General features: G+C 39.6%; 1 protein-coding gene across 5 annotated transcripts in view; it reads left to right on the top strand.

Annotated features, from left to right (window-relative positions):
* Positions 1-22,010, top strand: part of fgf13a (fibroblast growth factor 13a) — a 109,198-nt gene extending 87,188 nt beyond the window's left edge. For all 5 annotated transcript variants that reach the window (XM_074673353.1, XM_074673352.1, XM_074673356.1 and 2 more), the window contains 3 exons: positions 5,257-5,360; positions 15,118-15,316; positions 20,015-22,010. In XM_074673353.1, the coding sequence (XP_074529454.1) occupies positions 5,257-5,360; positions 15,118-15,316; positions 20,015-20,151 (440 nt within the window). In that variant the 3' untranslated portion in view covers positions 20,152-22,010. The remainder of the gene's footprint in view (positions 1-5,256; positions 5,361-15,117; positions 15,317-20,014) is intronic.
* The last annotated feature ends 251 nt before the right edge of the window (positions 22,011-22,261 follow it).

Consider the following 22,261-nt stretch of genomic DNA (forward strand, 5'->3'; position numbering starts at 1 on the left):
ATTACACCCACAGGCTCTTTGTTTTCCATTAGACAGATTAAAGAGGAGATCAATGGAAGAGTCACAGCACAGTCACTTGTCTGGTAACAATACAGCAGAAATAAACCCTGTCATAGTAAATAAGACGCAGCCATCACTTCATGCTTTTAAGGATTAGAACATTAGAGAAGTTAGTGACCTCCAATTTGTCCCCATACCAAACACTATATTTGAGAAAACACACACTGCAGCAGCTTTGATGTGATACTTAGAGTGTAATCCAGACACTAAGCGGATGTAAACACTTGTGAAGCCTCTGAATTAGAACCCCTGTATTCAATTACTCCCTCATGGCGTGTGTATCTTTCATATAAATAGCAGCACTCTGCAAATGGGATGTTGAGTTAAAGCAGTTGTCAAAGCAGAGTTAAATACTACACAGAGCCAGAGGTGGAAATGCAGATAATAAAATGACAACATCAATATTATATTTCACTTAACACACTGACCACCCTCCAATTACTGTATGTCTGCATGCTATCACTTCCTGACTCGTATAACGACTGGCTTGCATCAGCTCCGATAGTTTTTGAAGAGAAAATTAAAGAGTGCAGCTGAAGAGGGAAAAAAAGGAGAAAGAGTGTGTCTTTTAGCACGGCTCCAAAAATAGCGTTGTTAGGCGCTGGGTGCGCTTGTCTCCATGGTGACGGAGAGCACAGTCCTCTTGGAGCTACTGGTGTCTTGTGATTGTGGGAGAGGACCAACTCAAATGCACACACACACACACACACACACACACACACACAAGAGCACAAACACACACGCACTCACTTGCACACACACACACACACACACACACACACACACACACACAGAAACAATGATTTGATCTTTGCTGAGACTTCTGTGGCTGCGGTAATAAAAGAAGTTTGATATTTGCCGTGACATTTTCATTAAGAAGGCAAACAGTTTCATAAAGAACAAACCCAAGTCACTTCATTCCCACCGCTTTCTCGTGCACTTTAGACTGTTATTTCTAGGGTTGCATCATAGCTGAGCAGAGCCCCCTGGGATTGTTGTGGGAAAAAAAGAACTGTAAGGTGAGAGTAATAGTGGGTTTTCTACAGTGTGTTTAAAATGCTGTCCAAGATCTCCAGCTCTCAGCCTCTCTCTAGAAAACTGGACACTTAGGCAAATTTTGATACTTCAGACTTTCAAGTCCACATTTTCTTTCTTGCCGTTTGTATCCACACTAGTTAACCCCCGTTTCTCTCCCTCAGAATAAAGTAGTCTAAAAGAACAAAGTCATCTTATGTGTTTCTGTATCCGTAGTCCAATTAAAGAAAAGGGTTTTGTTGTTTTATACACAACTCCTAAATTATTCACGTAATTCAGCGTTCTTAAATTAAACTAGTTTACGATTGCAGCTGAGTGGTAATCAAAGAACGGATGTGCTGCTGTCAAAACAGCTTACTTTTTGGCTCCATTACTGTGTCATGCTGTCATATTTGGGCTGCTGTAATTGCAGCCTGCTGCTTCCAGGACGACAAACAGAGAGGATGGATGTTTAGAAAGTGACAAGAGATGTGACTGGGAGTCTCCAGCTTTATTTTAAACTGGTTTAGAACCTGTGGGATGTTAGTGAGGTTTTCTTATAGGCATAGAAGCAGACAGCAGGTTATAGTGAAAGCTGTCCATCAGGCCTCCTCACCCTTCTTATTCTATGGTTCTTTTCCTGCATCCTGAAAGGACTGAGAGTGGGTGGCCGTGCTGTCATCCTCTTCAGGGTGCTCAGGTGTTTCTAGGAGCCAGGAAGTAATTGAGTTCCCCCTCTTGAAAATCTCCATGGGTGCACCGGCTGGTAATCCGCCTGAAGAGGACTGCAGATGTGTACGTGTGTGTGTCGTAGTGGGAGTAAGATAAGGGAGGAAATGCAGTGAGCAGCACAGAATGTGAAGAGTGCAATTACAAAAGACAAGAACTGTTCATACAGCAAGATGTTTCAGGAAAGGGAGAGATGAAATCATCACTACAAAACCTCTGCGACAGAGGAGAGTAAAGGATACATAATGTATCTACAAGGAACCAGATATGTTGCAGCCATGGCAGAAAAAGCCTGCAGATCTTGTCAGTTTGACATGTCCTCATAGAGAGGAGTGATTCTGTTCTGAAAACACTCACTCATATCCCCTCTAGCTCTGTGCACTGCAAAACCAATGGATCAATGTGAACAACGGTTGTGAAGAAAGTTTGCAGATAGTGCCATCTGTAACCTGTGGATCTGGCAAGATATTGCAAAGCCCCCGCACTGCAGTGTTGAAAAATGCTGCAAAAAGTTGCACAACTAAGGGAGAAATTTGTTAAATAACCAAAATGAACTTAAAAGATCTTTGCAAGAAGTTTTTCAAACATGAGCAGAGCAGCCTTAAATCCTGAACAGTCTACCACACAGTAAACACAATCACTGCAGACAGATAGTGACTTTTACACTGTGGGTCCGCTCTGTTGGGTGTGTACTTTTTAACGGCAGCATCTGTTGTGCAGATGCAAAAGCAGGCTCCAGCAAACTCAGACCAATCTGTCATTTTGACAGCTTTAAGATAGAGATCAGCGCATCTTTCCCTGTGGAAGACATCATCTAATTGCTATAGTATAATAGAACTGTCACTGTGTTTCTGAAAAGTGGTGCAGTTTTGCTGTGAGCGGAAGTTTGCTGACAAAGTGACACCAGCCTGTTGTAACAAATAATCGAATAAAAGAAAATGGAGTATTTAAGTTACATTACACGAAAATAAACCTGGAATTTGAGCATTAAGTCTGTAATCTGGAAAAAGTATCATAGTCAGATGTTTGCCTGCATGTTATTTTTAAGGGGAAGTATAGCAGAGCAGCCTGTTCTAAAACAAGGATTGTGAGGTTATTCTTAGGTTTATAAATAACTGAATTCTCAATATTTCAGCAGCACCACATTGTAAGAAGTTTTTGGATCGTGAATAGATTATGCAAGGCACTCAGTCAATTTGATAGGCAGCCTGAGCAGCCAGCTACTACAGTGGTGTCTCCTTCATTTTTATTATTCTACATATACATTCATCAAAGGTCTGTAATCATGCTTTCTTTCTTGTAAAGTTATAAAATCATTCATGTAGGATTATGAGTTCAATATCATGAATTTACACATTTAATCTTGTTTATTTACATACAGTAGCTTGTAAATTTATGGCTCATTTTCTGTAAAATACAACTCATAATACTACAAGTCAAAATCACTGTTTTTAATCTTATAGCAGCCTTACTAGAAAACAGAATATTAGTATAGGAGGAGTTCAGTTTCAGAAATGGTTGCATTGCATGCTTTTCAATGTTTATGATTGCAGGGACAAAATATCAGTACTAATACGTTTTATAATTCTGCACTTTAGGAACAGGTGGTACTCTTCTGTGTCCTTACATAACTATCTTACAACAGAATTTCTATATTGCAATATTTTTATTGCGGGAAACATATTGTGTTACATATCTTTGACATGTTGCTCCGTGGTTCCCTCCTGTATTTTGTCATAGCCCTGTGATTGCTGATAGCTGCAAAAACACTCATGGGCTATGTGTCTGCCTGAAATCCTGGCAGTGGTTTCTTGTTTTTTTTCTAGATGTACTCTTGAACCACTCCAAGCTTACCACTGATGACACAAGAAAAGACATGTTGAGAAAAACCTCTTGTAAAGCATTCAGACAAACAAAAACAAGTAGAGGTAGAGAGTGGAAAGATGGAAAAGGAGAAAAGGAAAGGGGGAGTCAGAGTAGAGAAGACAGTGAGCAGGCTTCTTTGTTTTTCCTGTTGAGCGTGAAAATACTGGCATGCCTGTTTACTGCTCCATGTAAATACATTATGCATTCTTATGGCTGTTGTTTACAATAAAAGCCCAGAGAAAAGAAGGTCTGCAGTATTAAAATGATACAGAGCCCATGAAAAAGCCTCTATAGTATACCTCTTTCAAAGGAGTCTGCAGATAGGCATCTACTAAAGTGGTCGATAAGTGTAACTATAGTACGGCCATCCTCTGACTCACAGCCCAACTGATGTGAGAATGAAGTTTAATTTCTTCCCTCACATGGGTCTCAACGTGGAACGCCTTGTATGTATCTGAGTGGGCACAGACTTAATAAACTGAGACTGAATGTTTCAGACATCAAATAAACATAACTAAATCCTCAGCAGTAGTGATGGCATCACTGTTTGGAAGGATGGCCAACAATAGTCAAGATAAAAGCGTGTACTTTACTTTTTTTGGGAAAGAAGCACGACTACAGACTTTCAGGTGGATGTTCATGTGCTTTCCTCTGTTCAGCCTGTGGGTTTCCTGCCAGCATCTTATGAAACACACACAGAGACACACTCATACACAGACACAGGCAGACAGTAATTAGGTAGAGGTGTACCTCATTGACCAGCCAGGCTGCCGCTGGCTCTCTCACACTCACGACTCATCCTCAGTCACACACAGGTTTATGTGTGTGTGTGTGTGTGTGTGTGTGTGTTTGAGCACGTGTAGGATGCCTATGTACAGAGGTGTGCAAGAGTTCTCTGCAGTGCTGCATTGCAACTGGCTTGCAGCGACTGCAAGAAGATCACTATGGTCAGATAATAATACTTTAATCATCTTATGATAACATTTATAAACATCTTTTGGCACATTTTGTTTCTTACATACTGTGTTTTGCATACTTAACATTAAACAGTCTGCAGTATCCATTAATGTCTGTGACAACACAACATTGTGAGCAGCTCCATCATTTCAGCTATTTCTCTGCTTCTGCCTCTTGTTTCTGATTTTGATCATTTGCTTTATGAAACACTCCTGGGAGAGAGTGGCTGAGTCCCAAAGCTTATGTCGTACCTCTCTATTTGTGGTTTGTTTTTGTCAACTCACTCCTCCATCCAGAAAGAGAAATAACAACTAGCTTAACCCCTTAATGGTGAACATTAAATCGAGGCTTGTGCAATGACAGAAGGAAACAGATTTAAGCTGCAAGGTTAATTTTTTTCTATTATGTTTAATAGTGTTTGTGTGTCTCATTGCACACTGTAAATGTCCATATATACATATGAACTCTATGTTATTGCAAGGCACCCTGTCCAATATACTGTCATATTTTCAAGTAGTTAAGGATCAAAAGTGGTTGATAAAACCTTGGGAAATGGATATTGTGATAGTAGTGTATAATGATCTTTGTGTACCCTTTGCTAATCATTATTCTTTTATTATTTCTTTACAGCCATGTTCAACCTTATTCCAGTGGGGCTGCGAGTGGTGGCCATCCAGGGGGTGCAAACCAAACTCTATCTGGCTATGAACAGTGAGGGCTTCCTGTACACATCAGTAAGTGTCTAATTTAACACATGTATCGGCTTACCCAGACAAATACTCGGCTTGGGAGACCAACACAGACATATTTACCACTGCCCAAGTAATAAAAATTCTGAGAAGAAAACACTCTTGACATACTACACACTGGTAAAACCAATGCACAAAGTATAAAATGCAAAAAGGGGTCTTCTAATGTGTTGTGGTATTTAGCCAAAGAAGATGCCCCAAGGGAAGTGGCCCAACTGCATAATGTTGCCCTGCAGCAGCAAACAAAATACCCTGAGTTTTAGTGAGTAAACTATTAGGAAATAAAAAACAGGAAAAAAAACTAATCCATTTACTTATCCATGTGCATGAACATATTTTTTTCTAAGATAGGTTAAAAAGCAATGTCTAACTTAAAAAATTGTGGAACTAAGTCCAGTGAAGTTTTGGCTCCAATAATAGGGTCATTAGAGGGTTAAACAAAACCTAGGACATAACCTTGGGAAACACCAAGAGACAGGGATTTAAAAAAAAGGAGCGTGCAAGCTTAGCTGAACAACAGCAACTGAAAACTCTCAGAGAGAGGAGCATTGTTTACCTGTTTTACCTGTATAGTTAGCAGGCCTAAAAAATAGACGCACACAAAAAAAGCTGCTAGCAAAGTATGGCATACTGCTGCATGTGAATGATGGCAAGTGCAAATGTGTGTGTGTGTGTGTGTGTGTGTGTGTGTGTGTGTGTGTGTGTGTGTGTGTGTGTGTGTGTGTGTGTGTGTGTGTGTGTTTGTGTGTGTGTGTGTGTGTGTGTGTGTGTGTGTGTGTGTGTGTGTGTGTGTGTGTGTGTGTGTGTGTGTGTGTATGAGTGGATAATAGACCTGGGGGCGTGGTGAATATATTTAAATAGCTTGTAAGAAACAATACAATCATTAGGACAATAAAGCAGAGTTAACCAGTTGCAGGTTGTAGGTTCTGGCAGGCATCTGTCACAACATGAGGATACGAGTAAAAAAATATACTTTGAAGGCAAACAGATGATACATGTTTTCTAATGTGTGTTTTTGCCTTTTTTTTTAGCAAAATTTTGATAAAATGTGTTGTTCATTCTCACGAAGCAAACTAACATCGTGGGCCTAATGGAGAAGCAGTGTCATTCTCTGATATGACTCAGTGTCAATAAAAGTTCAAGGATTGTGTAAGCAGGCTGAGCAGTGACATATCCTCTGCGGCAGCTGGCTCTTCATCTTTGATTAAACTTGTGAGGTTATGAATTATTCAGTTCCAGGACAGATAACGTCCCTGTAAGCCTTCCTCCCAAATGCCACCCTTGTATTGTGTGGCAGGCGTCACCGAGAAGATTGACAGGCAGGTCGGATGTGCTGCCAGAGGGCGTGCAGACGCACACGTTCAATGGTAACAGGCAATGCTCAGAGTCAAATTAGTAAAGATTGTTCTGTATGGTAAAGGTCTCTGTTGGCAGAAACAATGGTGATTGATGGAGACAAGGTTGAAAACAGCAAAGAAAACCTAATGATGTTGTAGCTTTTTATTCTGCAGCTGCCGCTGACAAATTACCCATTATACACTTAGGCAGTAATGTGATGACGGAAGGAAGAAATCTGCCCCCTCTCTCCCTCCTGCGCTGATTTCACTCTACCCTACAAGCAAACACAAACGCATTAATAACTAGGGTTAATGCGCTACCTCTCGACAAGCATTAGCTCAATCAGAGACACTTACATCAAGCAATTGCAAACAGTTATTCAGTTAGCTGTGGAAGAAACGGCTCCACTCTTTGAGAAGTCTCAGAAACATGAGGTAATACTGCTAAAACAAACTAGCTACACTACATACATTGATATTGTATTTTAGCAAGTACAAAAATGTATTAAACATATGAGAATCTAACAGTGCCATTGCAATTACCATTATCAGTATATCACGATGCTAATTATGACCTGTAAAGCTGTACGATACATAATTGATCAAACTCAAGACTGGTAATGGATTAGCAGGTATTGCATCAACTAATGTTGAATGCCAACATTCTTTTCCCGTTTCACTCTGAAAAGCCTCTTGTCGTTGAGAACCATAACTCCTTGGATTTACCCAACAGTTGGGTTGAGCATGGAATTAATGGCTAAATTTTATTAAATATTCAGATGTCTAAACATACATAAGCTCATTAAAGCAGATTGTCAAGATTTACTCATATGTACAAGTAATAAGTTGCTTGTCACAGAGAAATAATTAAAATATATTGTAATTCATAACCAATTTCAGTAGTCCACACAAATATCTTATCCACTGTTTTACTTGCATTACCATAAGAATAACAGCATAATCACATGACGTGTGGTGAGTGGCTGGGTTGACTGCCTACAATTACATTTCAGTAAGCACAAGCATTTGTTTGGCAACGTATCCATGGGGGTTGCCCTTGCTAAGCTTGCCTGGGGCGAACATAGAGAAATAATTGAAATAAAACACACTTTTTCCCACAGACACACATTCATGTTCTGTATTTAACATGGCACCCTAGTAGTCCACATCTCCCAGAGAGTGATTTTAATGATGTGAGCTCAGCTTTCAGTAATTAAGCATACACAGGAAGCTGTAGGACTAGTTTAATAAAGATGTATCCTGCTGGTGGAGACTCCAAAAGCAAAGCAAAGTAGGAGCACTTGCTTGTTTTTTTTTATTTTATTTTATTTTTTATAATTACCTTTTGTTGTCAAAATTTAGGAAATGGGTAGATGGCAGCAAGTTTTAAACCACCAAAACTGAGAATAATTCTACATATTCTACCATATCTACCATCTACCACAGTGAATCTTTTTTACTTTGATTTATTTTAACTGTGTCCAGATTATATAAGACCAGTTGTAGATGTGTTGGTCAGATACCCATTTACCCTAAAAGTCAAAAGTCTCTCAGTTAAAACTATTTTATCTTTGCCTGTTTTGTTTTCTTTTTTTGGTATTCTCAAAGTGTTATATTCTGTTGCACAGATAACCAGTAAAGCTCAATGTGGGGTAACTTTTATTTTTGTTACAAAGTAATTTAAAATAAGTGTGTTCAGTGATAGTAAAAAAAAAGTAGACTTATCTTGTACTGGGAAGAAATTAAAAAAAGGACCTGATAGGATACCAAAACATATTACTGTCAGCACAACCCATACTGACAGTAATTGTCTTTATTTTGTGTTTGACAGTCTAAAATAACACTGGCTGCGAAGTGTATATAACATACGCCACTGCAGATACCAGCCCTCTTGTAAGATACAGCACACTGAATAGGTGTTTTCACTTGGACAAATACGTTTGGGGGAAGGGTTGCTCTCTCTTCCATTGAGGGGATTGAATATGTAGCTGGCTGCCTAACAGTGCCTATCTTTCTGGTATTGCTGCTATGGCTGTATAAAATGCTGCCTTGAAGCTATACACGAAACCAGCCAATCGCAGGCAGACTTTGGAGGGAGATTCCCAATGAGCAGTGGAGTGACAACAGATGACGCAGTCTTGTTGGGGGATGAAGTGCAGCGTCTGGGATACATAAGCCTTCTATTATTCTACATGTGTGTGCGTGATTGCATGCATGAATGGGAACTTGAATGAATGATGAGCCAGTGTTTGTAGTCTTATGAATAGAATCCACATGGTTTAAATACAGTCTATTTACATTTGACATAAAATTCTGATTTGCACTAAGCTATGTATTCATAAGCTTTCTTTAAGGTTTAAGCCAAAGCATTTTTTCTTTTAGCAGCCAGTATTCAAGTGATGTAAAGAGCTCTATGTGTGAGTTACATCATACAAGCATCTGGTGTATGTGAATATTCTTGTCTTACACTTGGTGTTCGGTACATACGTGAGCTTACACCAAGAACAAGAGATGGAAAGAGTGATAGAACTGTGTAGTGAGAAAAGAGTGAACATGTGTGGGAGAGGCAGAATGCACAAGTGAAAAAATATTCATCCATCGGCATCAATGTGTGGGAGAGGAAGAACCAATTAATATGTTATTTTACTTCACAATGCCATCTCCCTTTTAAAACGTACAGGGTCAGATACTGTACCCAAGTAATACTCTATTTGTTTTGTGATGCATAATTCTTGTAAATGGGAAGATAACAATGAATTCCAACTTTTTTAATATGTTTCCAAATGTGCACGTGTGTATATTTGATCCTTAGCTAAATCGTGTCCACATATCTCATGAGGTGCCTCTGAGGAGGTGTTATTAATTTCCTGGTGGGTCATATTTGAATTAGTGAGTCACAGAGGCTCCAGTAGAGTCTCGTCTAGACTGCTCTGTGTGAGAGTGTAAAATGGAGAGTTCAGGGCTCTTGGGGTGGAGATATTTATCAGGTTAGCACTACAGTTTACAGGCTCATTCTGAATAAATTGTCAGGCCAGTTAAACGGCTTTGATAGCAAAGCATTCAGTGAAAAAGCTCCTCCAGATGATGTGAAAAACAAAACAAGGCATGTTTAGCAACACTTACTTACAAGTAATGACAGGAGGCCTTATCTGAGTCATACATAGCCAAAAGCACAGAGAATGATAGAGGTGATAATGACGTTAAAAAAACAAAGATCTGCATAGAGAGTAAAATCTATCAAAAATGACAGGGAGACAGTTCAGCATATTATAAAACTAATATAATACATATTCTATGTACTTAATAAGAGTCAGATATCTATAGCTGTTTCTGTGTATTGTTGAATATGTGTATGTATTCTAGTACACTCCTGTTGGATATGTGCTTGGCTCACGCCCATGCCTTTTCAACCATTTAGCAGGCACAATGCCTTCAGTAAATAACCACTGCTGTAAGGTTTCACTCCACTGAACTGTGTCATTAACTACTTTGTGATGTGTGTGTGTGACCAGCTCCTATGTGTACCCTGTGTGGGTGTGTCTGTTTGTGTTTGGATTGCAAGGGTCTTTTCCACTAGATTAAGCTCTCCAATTTATCCCTAAACAAATGAGTGCACTTTATCTTTAGCTAAAGCAAAAGGTGCTTTTTAATCCACTCCACTCTTGTTAAAAGACTAGAACACTGAAAAGCCGGATTTGGAAGATTTGTCCTCACTGCTGAGCCATAGTACTGGCTTTGTGGCTCTCATAAGAATCGATGGCGTCACTCCAAAAAAGACAAGAGCGCTATTCAACTCTGATTCTATTTGCATAATTGGTGTCATCTTAGTTTCAATATGGCAGCTGAGAACACATGGGGCAGCATTGATTTGGCTTGTCATGTGAAAAATCTGGCCAATATCTTTACAGAGGAGATCAGATTCATTATGTTAGTATTTCTCTGACAGCTGATTGGATCAGGAAAACACCGCTGTGCTGTAATTGCTCCCCTGAAGCCGAGACAGCGCTGTCTGACAGTGCATCATAATTGATTATGTTTTACTGATACAATGGCTAATGCAATATTCATTTCACAGTTAATCTTACTTCAGCTGAGTTGTGTTATTCTATAATTGAGTACAAAGGGCTTCCAAGGTGGACCTTTGCACGTGTGTTTTTATGTTCATAGATAAGCAATCTGGCAGGGAAACATCCTTCATTTGGCATCACTCTACATTTACATCAGCTGTTCAGTCACTCCTTCACATATGCAGTTACATGATCATCAACACTTATCTGGGGATTCCCCATTAATGTAACAAAATATAAGCTTCAGCTGCATCATCTTTTTTTTTGATGATTATATCAGTTAGACATATAAAAGCAAACTATGGTCCAACCAAAGAATGATAGTTTTAAGACAAATGTTCACTGAGACTTCATTTTCTCCATGTTGAGTTTAGATAGTTTGTAAAGATTGTCTGATGACATGACATATTAGTCAGGACTATAGTTTATAACATATTGATTTTCCAGGACTTTGCATTGACATGTAATGGCTTAAAAATGACCTCATACCTTCAAAGTCCTGTCATCAAGAAGACCTCCACTGCTGTAGATGCCCTCATTTGTCAAGCACCCTGGCTTCTGAAGCTGGTCTAACGATATTTAAAATTTCAAAGCCAACGGAGCGAGCGACTCTCATACTAAGAAAGAAGTTGAACAAGAAACAAAGCATCATTTTTTGATTGTTGGGGCCAAAAATATTGCTGTGTGACAGATTGTATCTCATGGTGCCCTTTGTTACTTCAAGACTTTTTTTTTTTGACAATTCCGTATCTGTATGTGCCATACTGCATACAGGTTAAAAATATAAAATTTTGGTTCCTCATGACCTGTATTTTTGTTGCTGCTGTGTTAAAACAGGTACTCATCTACTGGCATGGTACCACATTTTAAAATGATGGTATGTGTCCATCCTGTCTTCTAATTGGCTTAAATGGACAACTTTAACAGTTTCACCCTTATATTGTTTTGTGCTGTGCCTTATACTGTATCATACTGCACTGAGTTATAAATGTGGAAAAACTGTAGATACAACTCTGTAATGTTTTATATAAATGCTTGGATATCACATGAGTAACATACCAGCTGTGCATCATTTTTACAAGGGCTTTCCAGAGCTGCCTATTAAAAAGAAAGATGTGTATGTACTGTAATGAGACCCTTTAGCTAATTAGCTGAAGACCCATACACTGAAAAGACCTATACAGACATGGGGGGAGAGAGATTACACGATTGGTATTATTTCTATGCAGAAAATGCCAAGCTTTTTATTTCTGAAGTGATTCCTTCTCGCTCTGTCTGGCACTAGAGTCCTGTGTGAGATTGGTTTCAGTAAACAATAGATATGCTATCTGACGGAGATGCTACTGGATCCTACTCAAAAGAATCTGAGTGTCTCTGTCTATCACAGTCCTGTTAGACTGAAGATGGGGATCCCCTGCCATTTGGACCCTCCTTGTGTCAGTCTGAGCGAGCCCGATATCCACAGACCCACGCCAATGTACAGCAGCTCTGGCCAACAGCCTCTCCTCCATCTTGGCTCAAGTCTGCCTGTATCTTCCTGTATGCGTCTGTTTATCAATAGACTCTTATTTTTCTCCAGGGCGAGTATAACCAGCCAAATCCACATAAGCTCATTATTAGAGGTAGAACAGAACTCCTGGCCTGAGAGCTGAGCAGCCTGTTGTTTAGCTCCAGTTTCTGCTCGTGGATAACCGGGGTGGATGCTGCCAAAGCTTTTTAACCAGCTAATCGGTTAGACAAGAAGACACAAAAAATGTGTGACAACATTGTTGGTCGAGAAAAGTCAAGAAATTTCAGTGTGGTGTGGATTAAGAAAGCAAAAAAAGAAAAAAAATGGAAATATAATATTCAGAAGAAGGAATGAGAGAGGATAAAAGCTACCAGCAACAGTCTGGACCAAGGTGTTTAACATTTTAATGCTTAAAGCAATGAGGAAATAAAAATCTGGTCATCTTGCCCAGTCAATGACAAGGTTTCAAAACTGAAATCCTTAAAATGTACACACAAAGAAGGCTTTTAAAATTCTGAAGCTCCTGTGAGGCTTTTAGCTGGTGAGGAGACCGTCAGAAAATAATAGTTTTATCTTTTTACGATGTACAACAGCAAACAATTTCATTGGTGACAAGATTGATGGTTCATATAATGTCACTCTTAATGTTTGTATTTGCCGAGTTGGGGAGTATTAAATCAATTTACAGCACACTGCAGAAACAGGCTTTAATTACATGTGACACATTTGCAAGTAACAGAGCGATATCAGCCTTTTAATTCCCAACAGAGCCACAACAACAACAACAACAACACCAGCAACACCAACAAGAACAAGTTTAAGTTAATGAACTTTCACAGTGCACCCAAGAACTTAGTAACATGGATAACTTTCAGGGGATCTGGGATTTTGTTACTGCACTACAGTGACTTCTACATTCATACAGTTAACACTGCTCAGTCTGAAATAAAGACACTGACATCTCCCTGTCCTGTGACAATGTGAGCTCCCAGCTGGCCCCACAGCCCTCCTGGTATGTGTAGCATTTTATTCACATGGAGTGTTTGGTACCCCTGTGATGATGCAGCTTAACCGAGAACCCAACAGGATGTATCCCATTGAGGTGATATGTCATGAGCTTCCTGTGACTTCATCTCTGTTTCTGTCAGAGATCTTTGTTCAGTGAGGTCTGTGAAGGCAAGGAGCGAGAGTAGATGATGAATGAGTGTGCTTGTGTTTCACTGTAGGTGGATTTGGGTTTTTATTGCTTGAATTGGCTCAGTATGTGGGTAGGACAGAACACACACTAAAATATACTATTATACACAAGGTTGCTCTTTTAACAAATTCAATAATGGGACATTTTACAGCCCATTAGAGTTTATTACCTGTGTGTTTGAGCTACATCATCTATTCTAGCTTCTAACTAAACACATCACCTGACCTGACCCACATTCAGCCTTTTGAAGTCCTGTTGGCTCAGCACATGGAAAGTGATGCTGTTGAGCTGTTACAAGAAACAGAGACGCTGTTATAGAAGACTGTGGGTCTGGTTGTGCCATGTTGTTAGGAATGATCTCATACTGGGTCTTTTAGAAGACATCACTCTCACCAGTGACATTAATTAAGATCATGTTTTATCAACCTGCATGTTTGCTTTTACACTGGAGTTGGTCTGGTCCTGTGTTGACCCTCTTTGTTCTGAAAGTGGCACCCAACCCCCCTAATTTTTCTGTTTTGTATTGCCAGTTCTTAGTTTGACCCGTTGTTGTCACTTAGCGTAATTCCAGTTTCTACGTGTACTGCATCTGTTTTCTGACACCAGACAAGTCCCCTGAAAAAGCAAGCACATTTAAAAGCTACAGCTGACTAGCTCCACTTGCCTTTAGTTGCTTTTCCCTCGCACACTGTCCTCAATGTCTCTCAGGGGAAATTGTCTTCTAACTGATTAGACTGTACTGCAGACTCACAGCAAAAGCAGCTCTACAAATTGGACCGACACACACACTCATACACTTAAGCGCACGTACACAAAAAATCTGGCCTCAGAGGACACAAACCTCAGCCACTGTGGTTGAGCACTAATGGCCAAATCCTATATAGGCATTAGACCCTAAACCACAGAAAGGGACAGGGAACTCTTGCACTTTATGGAGTTGAGAAGATGGGCTGCAAAACTGCTTGTCTCTGGGGAGGACCCCCTTGCCAGAATTATGAGTGAGAGAGAAAAGAAAGAACCCCGATTTACAAAAAAAAAAGATAGAAAAATACACATCTCTTCTTTATGCTGAGTGAGTACAGATTGTTGATAAGTTAGAGATAAGATAAATCTACTGGCACTAAATCTTTTCAGTCATATTCATGTTGTTGCAAGGGAAGTATTACAAGCAATTCAAATGGCAGTCATAGATTATCATGTCCAACAAACTCTTGAACACAGTGGACAATACTTCAAGAGATAATGAAATGCTCATGAATAATTAACAGTTTGGAGATATACTCTTCATCTTGTATATTTTATTAATGCCTCCCTGTATCTGTCGTATCATGGTTATGTATGCTATAAAGTGCTACATAATTCACTACAGTAAATGGAATGAATAGATTTAGAGGATTCTCAAGAGACAAAATTTCAAAGCAGGGCCTTGAGCCTTCAGATAGCTCCTTCCTTCTTTCTGTACCTGAGTGTGTTGGACATGCAGTGCAATCTACCGTTGTTAAGTTCCAAGTAATGAACTATTGCATTTCAGCTGCTACTATTCATACCAGTGTGCCAAAGTCTCCAGGGACCTTGTGAATTACTGTCCAACAACTGTTATACACTGTATCTGCTTCTTTTCTCCCCGCAGGAACACTTTACACCAGAGTGCAAATTCAAGGAGTCGGTGTTTGAGAACTACTATGTGACATACTCCTCCATGATATACCGACAGCAGCAGTCGGGCAGGGGCTGGTACCTCGGTCTGAACAAGGAAGGAGAAATCATGAAGGGAAATCATGTGAAGAAGAACAAGCCAGCAGCCCACTTCCTTCCCAAACCTCTAAAGGGTAAGTCGACCAAGATACGGCTTGACTTTTTACTGTTCAATGCAACGGGTCAGGTTGAGGTTGTTTAGAGGGCACATGATCATTTAATTTGAAGTGGACTCAGTTTGAGTGGCACATGGAGTCAGAATGATGTACTGCTGTGCGCCTGGTTAACAGTTAAACAAAAGCAAGTCTGGTCACTTTTATGCCACTGATTTAACTGCCTAGAAAATCAAAATTATACTAGGAAGGGGAAGTCCAATGACATACTTTAGGACCCGAAAAATATTGAGAAACCCATTAGCTACTGATAGAAAAAAATATATATTAGCCATAATCAACCATCAAGAAAACAGTGTAGCTCAACAAAGTGATTTAAATGAAGATCAAAGTTTCAATACAGTATACTTCTAATCTGAGATTAATCTTTACATCCTCGGACTACTTTTACTGTTGGATACTGTGAAGCTTTGAAACACTAACTGAGGGACAACAAGGCTAACGCAAGCAATTTTATGCTAACAAATGTTCAATCTGTGGCATGGCTGTTTAAAATAACATCTTCTTAATGTCTCATCCTTTGTGTGAGTTCCTTCTCTTTAGGTTAAGAGATCTTTATTGAAAATCATTGCTTTTTTAATTAATGTTTCCATTTTATAACATTTTTGAGTTCCAAATGGGGTTCCTTCTCCATAACCCCCTCTTAATCAGCATATTTCTTAAAGATACTGTTCCGGACACATAGCTTCCCTTAGCTGGTCACGCTTGGCTGCAGACAATGTGCAGAAGGAGGCTAAGCCATCGTCTGTGAGCAGCAGCAGCAGGAACAATGTGTTTTTAAGCTTTGAATAGTATCCCCTGAGATTTTATTTTCAGTACAGTAAAATCCCAAGACCCCACCCATGTAGGCTGAGTGTGTGTGGGGTGTGTGTGTGGCTGTGGAGAACAGAGGAAACAGGGAGGAGAGAGGGAGAAATGGGTCTGTTTTCAGTGTTGAATAGGCCACAGTCCTTTCATCTTGAACAAGACACAGACTTACCTGTCAACAGAGGAGACAGGCAGAGTCTGTTTTCACTTCAGAGGGATAAAAGAAGAGCACCTTTTTTCTCTCAGTACAATATAAAAGACTTGCAGTGCAAGAACTCAAACAATGATAAAACTGTTTGCTGGTTCCACATGTTTGATCTGCCAGATGTGGCACATTCATATATTTTTAAAGTCTATTTTTGATGTGCCTTTTATTGTGCGTACATATTAAAGTGACTCCAAGTACTGCCACAATTTTGGTACTTATATTGTACAGTGAAAAGCTGTAAGGATAGTTATGTCTTAAACCAAGTTAATGGATATAGTTTTATCATTAATTTCACAACAGAGCAGATTTAGTGATGTATCATAAGTTCTGACACATTAGGCTATTTGGGATGACAATATAAAAAGGGTTACAAGTACTTTGATTTAAGCACACATTTTCAAACATTAAGTAAATTTCTCCTTTAACTTTTGATATGCCGCCAACTCTGTCAGTAAAAGAGTCTAGAGGAATAGGTTTGCGATTTATATATTCTGCCATAGACTTTCAAACTAGAGCTGTCATGATACCAACCTGTCAGACTTCAGTATAATGCAAGTAAACATCAAATGACATAGAGTCTTGTTTCAAAACCATGGATAAAAATATATAGAACACACAGCACGTGTATGTGGACCTGAATTGCAGTGCAGTGTGCTCTCTATGTTTTTTTAAAATCGTTCTTCTAATTTGGTCATTTTATGGGCGTTAATCATTAAGCAGTGCTGTGAAGTTCCCACTCAGTTCACAGGTAGGGACAGGTAGAAAACGTAGGCACCAGGTGACACTGCGTAACGTGTGCAGCCTTATGAGATGCCAAGGGGTGTAAAACCGTACGCCAGTATTAGCTGACCTGTGAATGAAACATGCAAGTCATGTAGTGGTTGTGACAGAAGGCAGAGCAGATAGACACACACAGCAGACACAAATTCAAACAAGATAACAGCATCTTTATTCTCTATCTGATCACTTTTCTCTACCAGCTCTTTGTGACATTTGTACATACATTGTTTGACTAGAAAATGTGACTTCAACATTGTGACCTTATACTCTTGTATATTTCACATGATCATACTGATTGAAAATAACATTGTCAGACAAGTTTTTCCTACACATGCTGCCTAGCAGAGAAGGTTATTCTTATGCACTTAGCTTTTTTGTTTAGCTGATTTCTAATTGAAATTAACCCCAAATTTTTGAATTAATGACCAGTGGCAGCTAGCCAATAAAGGGTGCTAGGGCGCTGCTTTTCCTAGTGGCAAGCATGGACTGTATGTGTTTTTTATTTTAAAACAAAAAATATGCAAAAAAAAGTATATTAACAGAATTACTTATTTAAATCTATAATATACACATAAAATATGAATACATAAATTAATGTTTGTTGGAAATGTGGGAAATTTTTTTAGGATATTTGTTGCTGCTTTATGGGCATTGGAAAAAGTGCCCCTTTAGCCAGTAAAGGCCTGTTGCTGGTGCAAAATACAAGCATGTTAACACCAATTTTGCCAATCAGCATCATAGAAAATAATCCTGAACAGAGATTATGAATTCACCCTTCTAGTAAAATCAGTTTGTCTTGGTGGTTGAAGTGATAATGATGGACGCTAAGTCAGTAAACTTCTCCATAAGCTCTCTTATACAAAATTTGTTTAAGTGAAAAAATTACGGACAAAAGAAACTGGACTGGATCAGCCAGACATTTAAAACAGCCAATGAGTGAGCAGACAGGGTAAAACCAGAAAGACAGATGGGTAAAAGATGACAGACACATGCACACACGTTCCCCTTACCCTTTTCTTTTTATAAAGGTTAAGTAAGCTTTTAAACAGTTCGGGGCTGTATACAATGTGGGTACGTGCAGTATTCTGCTTTTTTCTTTTCCTTTGTTAGTAATAATGAGACTTTTTCCACAAAACACTGGTATCCTGCAGTTTGTGTCAAATTGCAGTGGGATGGTTGTTAAAAACTAAGCATGGCACAGCACAGCCCTACCTAGAATATTTTTCACCTGCTGCCACAGACAATGACTACAAAAATTAACATTTTCAAAAGATGAAAAACTTGTTGCCTGATGCATTAATTTAATGCCAAATCCAGAATAAATTGTAGATTTTAAATATTTAAGTTTGGTCTATCTCACTAATTTGAGGCTTTGCTCAGATAACAATCCATGACTAATGTGATTGTTATTCCAGTTTAAAGTTCTTTTATTTGTTTCTTCATCACTGCATCCTTCTTTCAGCTACAGTGAACCCCTAAAGCTAGCACCTTTTTAAGAATCTCTCCTTGCCTTCTAAGATCACTCTAATGGCTTTTCACTTTCATTTAACTAGCTGTACTGAGGGCCTGAAGCACAATAAAAAAGGAAAGCCAGAGAATGATTGGATTTATGCTTAAAGACAAATACTGAAAAGAGGAGGCAAGGTTAACAACCAGATAGATAAAGGCTTGATAAAATAGAGTTTCTCCAGATTTTGGACTCTGTTTCTCTTAGATGCTTCCTTCGTGTTGTACCATTAAGTATAAATCTTACACATTTGAGGTACAGCGGGTTATAAAAAAATTGAATGGGAGCATTTTTTCTATAACCTTAAATGCACAATATTTAAAAGATAATTTAAATATCCACATAGCAAGTTGTTTGGAAAAAGCTTTGCAAAGCAGAGAGAAAAAAGGAAAAAAAATAAAGGAGTAGCAGCTCATAAAGATTCAGATGCAGTGGTGTTACAGGGCACTAATTAAGAAGCTGTCTCTGCCTTGGCAATGGCATCTCTTCCAGCCATTACTCACTACTCCTCTTCTGGTTCCAGTCTGTGAGTCTCAGCCCACAGCCTCTCATTCTGTCCTCCTCTGGATGAAGCCAGTTTAGCTCCCGTCATTCAAACCCAGACAGGAAAATCCTCTTACGATTCTCGCTGTGAGTCTTGATGGGAGCAGAAAGAGGCACCTATATCTGTAAGATGTCATTGTTGGTCAAGGGGCATCTGAGAGCAGATGGCAGGATGGATGGCTGTTACTGAAAATTAATGTTAAATGGGCTGCAGCTGTGGTGTTGAGGTGATGCCATAACCCCGAGGTCAGTCGCCCATCATTATAATGCTATCACTAACAAGACTCAAGCTGATAATGGTTGGTTTCTGACTGAAACCCTGCCATTGATTGATGTGTATGAGGATGGTCTCTGGATTGCTGCCCTAACGAAAAATGCTGGGCTAAGTGAAGTGTCTGAAGGGCTGGGTTTGCTGTTTCAGCGACAGAATCCCTTAGGAATGAACATCAAATAGCATTCTAGGCAGAAGGGTGTTGACAACATCCTGAAACCAAAGACTGTGAACCTCAGATTACTGATATTTCTTCTGAAAAGGCTGCTGAGATGCAGATTGGGCTGAAGCTGCAAACACAGCAAAGCTAAAGCACTAGCAACTACTGAATTTATAATGCCATGCTGTGAATATAGCTTTTTTTATTCACTTCAGCACCAACCTGGTCTGTGATCTCAGCAGTTTGCAGAGAGCTATAAGATCTCATTTAGGGAGCAGAGTCCAAATGCACTGCTTATTTAAATGTGTTTTTCAATTTCTTGTTTTGTCTGAGTCAACCAGGCAACAATTTTTTAAATTCTCTTCTTCTGTGTTATTCCACAGTGGCAATGTACAGAGAGCCATCCCTCCATGACTTGACAGAGTTCTCCCGCTCCGGCAGCGGAACGCCCACCAAGAGTCGGAGCGCCTCAGCTGTGCTCAACGGAGGCAAAACCGTGAGCCAGAACGAGTCAACGTAGCCCGGTAATCCGACCCAGGCCTGGGGCCGAACCATGAAAACCTTACCTCCAGCAGAGCGTGAATCCAAGCAGACTTCTCTCTCCGATCAGCGGTTCAGGACTAGCTACGACAACTAAGCATATGCATACACCCTGAAACCATCAATAAACATCTAGGTACCATCCATACATTAATCATCACCCAGACATCAATAGTGATATATTTAACAGCACATGAAACATTATGGACATTTAAAAATTATCAGAAGTTTTCTTTAGGGCTTGGGAATTATCTATTATCTTAATCACTCTCTTTAAGTGATGATTGCATAACAGTTAGCTCATCTTTCTCTTCTTTTATTTTCTTAATTTCCTGTGGACAATATCATTTCGTAGGTCATGTTGACACCAAGCATTCGTCCATCTGTCAAGACAGGGACAGGAAGTTAGACATGTAGACGTTCAGGGCAGCCAGTGATGGTGCTGGTCTACGAGGCTACAGTGGTACAGTATAAGCCCTGATCTCTGTCTCATCCATGCTTCTGTGAATACAAAGCCTATAAACTCCCTGGCATGGCACAGCCCAGTGCTGCTAGGACTGTGGCCAGCCAGACGGTAGCTCTCCTGCGTCCTAGTGCACACGCTCAGAGACTGAGCTCTCTAGCATGGGAAAATGAAGCCTATGTTCAGCTGACCTGAAATATGAAAGGGACAGCGTGGCTTTCTTGCAGTTTTTTCTTTCCTTTCAGAAATGCCACAGCTGCACCTTGGTTTTTTGCTAATTTTCTGAATTAGCCGAGAGCTGTTTATTTGATAACTGGTTTTGTTTTGTTGGTCCCCTCTCGTTCTCCTCCCCAAACCATTGTTCAGTGTTTGTTTTTTTGTTGCTGTTTCATCATAGTAAAAGGTTCCAGCAAACCAAAGAAAGAATGAAGGAGTGTCCCTTTAAGCCGCTGAAAACCAAGCCAGTGTAAAAGGCAAAGCTGGAATTTTTCTTTTCATTGTACATTCGTGATGAAAGAAAGCAAAGATTTTGTAAAGAAAAAAAGAACAATGGACAAAGGAGGTAATTTTTAACACTTTGAAGTTGGCAGCGTGCTTCATGTTGTGCTTTCTGCTGATATGCTTGATGGCCAAGGTATGAAATAACTATTATATGTCCCCATTCCCTTCTGTTACCACTGTGTCACACGTCTTTTGTCTTTGTGATCCGTTTCCTCCCTCTGTGCTTGTGTCATTCTTCAACCCCTTCCCCCGCCATCCTTTTTTGTCAACTTCTATTGACTGATACATTTCACCATAGGAATATGGTGCAAGCCCCTTCCCAGGATGCTTGTTATGTGTTTGAGTAATTTATTGTGGTGACAATATTTTCTATATTCAAAAAAAGAATACTGTGGACTTTTAGGTGGCTTAACATTTTATAGGACATGTCATATTTGTAAAAGTGAAAAAAGGAGAAAAAAGATACAAAAATGAACATATTCCCTTTCTTGCACAGGGCATGTACAAACACAATTATGTACAAAAAGGACCCCATTTTTCGTGGGCTAGGTACTCTTCCCTTCAGCTACATTACTTCTTTCTAGTACATGCTTCTGGGGGGCTTTCTTTTTCTTGGTTTCCTCTGGAGGTTGTATTAGATGAACCTATCTGTTGCATGGGAGAAAGCAGGAAAACTCTGGACTAGAGCTGCATGATGTAGGCTTTGTGTATTAACCCCATGTTGGATCATGTGTTCCAATCTACCAGGCTTAATCTGATAAAACAACATTTACAGGCACACATTGTGGCTGCCTGATAACTTCCAGTTGTTTATTATTTGTTGTATACACAAAAATGCACTGAATAAAATGTTTATATTAAGATTTACTTTTAAACCGTGTTCGATTTCCTTCTTTGTCCTATCTGTTGTCTTCGCAATGTACTCAGCATAATCTGTGTATCCCAACTTTCAACCACAGCAATCACACAAGATATCCGGTTGTGGGAATTAGATTTTCATTGGCAGGAAGCCTCATAATTTGTGGTGTGGAAATGGAAGCCATCTATGCTGCACTGTATAGCTTGAAAACCCTTCTCCCCTGAGGATCCCCTAAACACACTCTCTAACCCAGCATCTTTCCAGTCT

Source organism: Halichoeres trimaculatus, unplaced genomic scaffold (assembly GCF_033239565.1).
Source record: "Halichoeres trimaculatus isolate MK-OKI-2021-1 unplaced genomic scaffold, fHalTri1.1 fHalTri1_scaffold_7, whole genome shotgun sequence".
NCBI lineage: Eukaryota > Metazoa > Chordata > Actinopteri > Labriformes > Labridae > Halichoeres > Halichoeres trimaculatus.